Raw genomic sequence first — 5,451 nt, 5'->3', positions numbered from 1 at the left:
TAAAAGAGGAGGATGACAGGGAAATTGTTGCCATTAATAACCTAAATTGAAATAAAGGAATGAAATAAATGATAGAAGAGAGGTTCAGAACTTCAGAGTTAGAGAGGAAATGAAAGAGAGGAATGAACCAGAAAAAAGAAAAGAAAAGACTAATGTTCTGTAACAGAAGAGTCCCAAAAAGTGAGGTAAGGAAGAAATCGAAAAGGAAACCACCTGGAGAGGAGGGCCATCCGAAGGCAATGGCGATGTTGCAGCGGAGATACTGCAACGGCTTCTTCTGTTCTTCCTCAAGCAACAGATGGCGCCCTCAACAGCAAAGAGAATGACAGAGAAAGGAGACAAGGGAGGAAGAGGAGTTGGAGAGCCGGACAAACATGAGGCGCTGACGGACGGTTGATTGAAGTAAGAGAGAATATATGAAATGCAAATCCAGTAAGGTAGTGTTTGTTTTCGAAGACAGGACACAGCATGGACAACACATGTTTAAAAAGTGTTTGGAAGCAGAGACATGGACACTGAACACATTGTCTCCGAGACAGTTTTTTATACTTTTGTGTCCACTCTTTTATTAAGGATAATGATAGACACGGGATTTAGAAGAGTGGACACAGATTTTTTTATAAATTTTGTTTTCCATTTTTTTCCATAAATATTTTTTATTATTTCACTATTACCCCTTCTTATTTTTCCTATTGCGTTGTTCTTAGAGAGCTACTTTCTTCTTCCTGCTCTTTTTCTATCTCTTTTTTTAGATACTCTCTCCTTTTTGTAGAATTTTTTATTGGGTGGATAATTCTTTCAATACCATTTTAACCTTGTATTATATTATTTGATTTGTAATAAAAATAATTAGTCTTAAAACTTTTGAAAGATAAATATTATTAAAAGTAAAATTGATCTTTTAAAATACTAAAAAATAATTTATAAGTTGTAATTGATTTTATATAATTTAAAAAAAATCAGTTTTTTTAAAAGAAAAATCAGTTTTTAGATTAAAAAAATTGGTTTTCTAAATAAAAATAGATTTTTATGTGCAAAAACTAATTTTTTTATGTAAAAACGGATTCTTTTTTAAAATTGATTTTTTATTTAAAATTAATTTGGCTTATTAACCTAAACAAAATTTTTTATTAATCAAACTCAGATTTATTTTTTGTTAATCTTAACCATATATATTCCTACATATTAATAATAAATTTAAAAATAAAATAATTCGCCTCTTCAAACATTTTTTTCAAGTTCCGTCTCTACTCTTATGTACTCACATTACATTAGTGTCTTGTACATTGTATCCAAACATAATACACAAAAAGATAATTTTTAGTATCTTCGTCCTATTGTCTCTGTCTCTGTCCTGTCTCTAAAAACAAACCCAGCCTAACAGACCTATAGACTCAAACTTAGAATAGAATTGAAGACAACATCATCCCACTAGAGCTAAGTATCTTGGTTCATTATCCAAAATGATAAAGAGACAAAACAGATGGCTAAATGGAAGAGTGCTTCATGCATTATCTGAGATGAAAAAATTCCAATAAAGTCATGGTTATTGGATTGAGAGACAGAATCTTAACAGTAAAAGTAAACATCCACATAAGTTTAATGGTGTAGAAATGAGGTTGCTTAAATATATGAGTGGTTAAAACTAGACTATACAGCATTGGGAATGATCACATCAAGAGGTGGAGGAGACCTAAAAGAACTTTAGCGGAAATTCCATCCTCTGAAAGACTTAGTAAATCCACAGAAGCAAAAGGTTGTGTAAATAGTTTGCATAAAATGTTTGTTTCAGTGGGAAAGGGAGGTCCAGCTATCTATAATTCTAGTAGAGTAAAAAGATTATGGAAGGGAAGCAAAATTTCTCTCAAGGGTTGAAGTGTAAGCCCACATTTTGAAATTTGATTTATTAGAAACTTCTTTTCCTACTGAGAATTGGGGACAGGGGAATCAGACTTCAATTTGAATAAGTAAAATGTGGTGGTCTTATGTAATCAAGTTAGTAAACCTCCTTTGACAAATGAGGAATCTGCAGAGTGCAGCTGGCAGATTTCAAATATTTTGGTTTACACTTAACCTAAGATAAGGGAAAAAAATTAGAAGGGAAATTTACTGTCATTTGCTACCAGCAACTTGCATGTGAAAAGCACTGGTTGACTTTACAAATTCCCACTTGATAGTCCATAAAAAGAAAGAAAAGAAAATTCCAGAGTAACCAGTTGTTCCCAGACATTCTAAAATTCCAGCTATGCTTTATCTGGTTCAATTAACCATAGAACCCTCACCACAGCCCAGAAATTCGGAAAAAGTTAGCTACAAGTCATCAGTAAGCGATACAAGAGGATGCATAAAAAACAACCCAAGCAGCATTTGCATACAAGATTTAATTTGTCCATGGCCATTCATAATTATAATTTTTCTACTAATGATTGAGAAATAAATGTCCAATTATCTGATTATTAACTAATTGATGGATTTACCTTTCGTATTTCAGCCTCTGACACACAAGTCATATGTTGTGGAAGCTCCTCCTTACCCAAATCCTATCCATTGATAAAAAGATAGTAACATTATTTAGACCCTTTTGTGAAGTAACTGATAGTAGTCAAATAACATAAAATGAGCAAAAACACACCAGCTCTCCAATTAAGACAACATTTTCTCCACGAATCACATATAAGCCTAAAGGGACATCACAATAAAGATCACCAACAATCAATCGCTCACATGCACCTTCAAGAACAACATTAGCTGTACATAGCCATCATCACAATGTCAGTCAATATTAGAAATAATAATAAGGTTAAATTAAGTTTTTGCTCTCTAAATGTTATCTTGATATAAACAATTCTAAATAGATCCCTTGTTATTACCTTCAGGTATGACCCTTGATTGAAGTATGACATGTAAAACAGTATCCCACTTCATTTCATGACAAATACAAATGAATTCTCTATACGGAATACTAATCTATGTTATCTTCATCTTCTAGATCTCCCCTTAACACATAACAACAAAAGTATTTACAGCCAATAAAAGCCTAAGATTGTATTGTTCATTATTTCACTTTCATCCGCCCATCGCAGCACTTTACTTCTTTCCCCCTCCTTTCATGTTCTCAGCCACAAATGTTAGCTCAATTCAGTGCTAACAGTGGTACAGCAGAGCGAAAAGGGGAGATAATTATTTAAAAACATTTACAAGCACAAGGACTCAATTCAAAAGAAAAATAGAACAAATCAATTTAAAAATCAATGTAGTGTAGAGACCAAAAACTTAATTTAACCTAATAATAATAACAGAATTGATACATGTAAGATGCAGATAGGACAGATACGTTACCAAATTGATCGAAAGAGCGCAATAACCCCAAAAGTTTTCGACCATCTCTCAAGAGAACAAGAAGTTTTTCTGTGAAAAATAACATAAATTGGTAAGAAATTTTTTGTCATGAGTTGCCATATCGCACCATTCAGTGCACTTTAACCGAAGATGCAAATCTAAATACATATAATAAAATAATGTCACCAGACAACCAAGTTTCCAGATAAAGAACGCAAACTGTAGTACAGAAAGTCAGAAACAGAGATTGATTTTGAACATTTTCGAGTGATAGAACCAGAGTGTTATTTATACCCTGAAATGCAACAATCTATAGCATTGTTTTAGAGTTCAGAACTTCCATGACTGGTTGCCATACATTAAACTGGTAATTGATAGTAACCTCCCAAAAGATGAAAAAACACAGAAATACTCACAGAAAATCACCCACTAAAACAACTGGCTGGGAGCTCTAAAAGTAGGTTCCTTTATGTCATCTCTTACTCGGATATTTGTTAGATGTTCACTGATATTAAAGAAGAATTTAATAAGTGTCAAGACGTAGATGCAGCCATGCAGGAGAGCTGTCCTCTCTACTTTGGGTACATAATGTAGCCACTACCATGACCTAAACCTAGCCCTTTGACCCAAATGCCCACTTGAACAACCTGCGCTAAGCCGCTAACCCTCAGCGTGCCAACTAGTTCTCAACTTTCAATTCTCATTCCACAAAAAGCTTCCTTTATTAAAATACATCTTTTCATCCAGCATTCTATGGATTCATATCGAAGCACTACAAGTAAATATCTTACACTCACAAAATAAGTACCAGAAATCGGACACCACAACTTTTTCAGCACAGATAAAAATTTAAAAAAAAATATCACTACTGAAATCCCCAGGTGATGTACAAATCCGGAATGAAACAGCAATCCATGAGTTAACCCAAAAATAAAATAAAATAAAATGAAGAACCCAAAATTGGGAGCAAGTTCCTATCATCAGAAAAGATTCAGACATGATATTTAAACACCAATCGCATAAGTTCGAAATAAGCAAAGAATTTAACAACCAAAAAAAGCGAAAGATAGAGATTCATACTGTCAAGGTACGTGGCAAGGGAGGTAGAGAGCAAGACGTCATCTGGAGCAGGCCAAGACATTGAATTAATTCGGTTTTGGCACCTGAAAACATCAAGCAAGTATGATCCAAAACCTACTTCAAAATCTCAAATACAATTAAAAATAAAGAATTGCAAATTGGTGCCCATTACATGCATTTTCAGCCTCCCTTCTTTAAAATCATACAAATTAACCAAACAAGACTAGGAAAAAGAAACCCTCTTTAATAATTCAAGAACATTTAGCATTTTTAAGGGTTAGGTTGGACCTTTTGGATCCGCAACTTCCGTCTGAAGAAAGATTTGCTTCTTCGATGTTCTTTGTCTGTTTCCCCTCTGAGATGTATGAGAGTGAGAGTGAGGGTAAGAGATAGAAAAAGGGTATGAAAAGATTGAAAACAAAGCTTCGACTCTCACTCTCTGTGTTTGACCCTCGGAACCTTCTGTTTGGTCGGAGACGCCTTTCGTTCCGTAACACTTCCGAAGATATTTGATACTTCACAAATGAGAATCTCAAAATTGCAACTTTCGCTCGGTAACTTTAGTATTGCACAAATAGGCTGATGCAGAATCCAAATTTACACGTACATCTTTGGCTAAATTTTTTTAGGTTTAATTATAATTTTATTAAATTTTTAATTAAATTTTTATATATTTTTTAATTGAATTTTTGTATTAACTTTTTTTAATTAGATTCTTCTCAGTAATAATTAGTTTAATTATATAAAGACTCAATTAAAAAAAATTAATGCAAAAATTCAAATAAAAAAATAAAAATATAAAAACTCAACTAAAAAAAATAGTATAAAAACTCAATTTAAAAAAAATACAAAAATTTAATTAAAAAATTTTGCAAAATTATAAAAACTAATAGAATAATTAAACCTCCATAAAACTATATACTGCTACGTGCTACCTAGTAATTTAAGAATAATGAATTTCTATGGGATATTGTTTTTTATTATGTTTTAATTTAATTTCTTCTAGAATTTATTTGGTATATACTATTAGAC

General features: G+C 32.4%; 1 protein-coding gene across 1 annotated transcript in view; it reads right to left on the bottom strand.

The window, feature by feature from the left end:
• LOC107479179 (sm-like protein LSM1B) overlaps nt 1-4,947 on the bottom strand; it is a 6,798-nt gene extending 1,851 nt beyond the window's left edge. The window contains exons 1-6 of the mRNA XM_016099326.3: nt 4,856-4,947; nt 4,708-4,774; nt 4,420-4,502; nt 3,340-3,408; nt 2,633-2,748; nt 2,478-2,540 (exon numbers count right to left, since the gene is read on the bottom strand). Coding sequence (XP_015954812.1) covers nt 2,478-2,540; nt 2,633-2,748; nt 3,340-3,408; nt 4,420-4,480 — 309 coding nt within the window. The 5' untranslated portion in view covers nt 4,481-4,502; nt 4,708-4,774; nt 4,856-4,947. The remainder of the gene's footprint in view (nt 1-2,477; nt 2,541-2,632; nt 2,749-3,339; nt 3,409-4,419; nt 4,503-4,707; nt 4,775-4,855) is intronic.
• Nucleotides 4,948-5,451: the final 504 nt, after the last annotated feature.

This window comes from Arachis duranensis, chromosome 3 (genome assembly GCF_000817695.3).
Source record: "Arachis duranensis cultivar V14167 chromosome 3, aradu.V14167.gnm2.J7QH, whole genome shotgun sequence".
NCBI classification, from domain to species: Eukaryota; Viridiplantae; Streptophyta; class Magnoliopsida; order Fabales; family Fabaceae; genus Arachis; species Arachis duranensis.
This window is presented reverse-complemented; position numbering and strand designations above follow the sequence as displayed.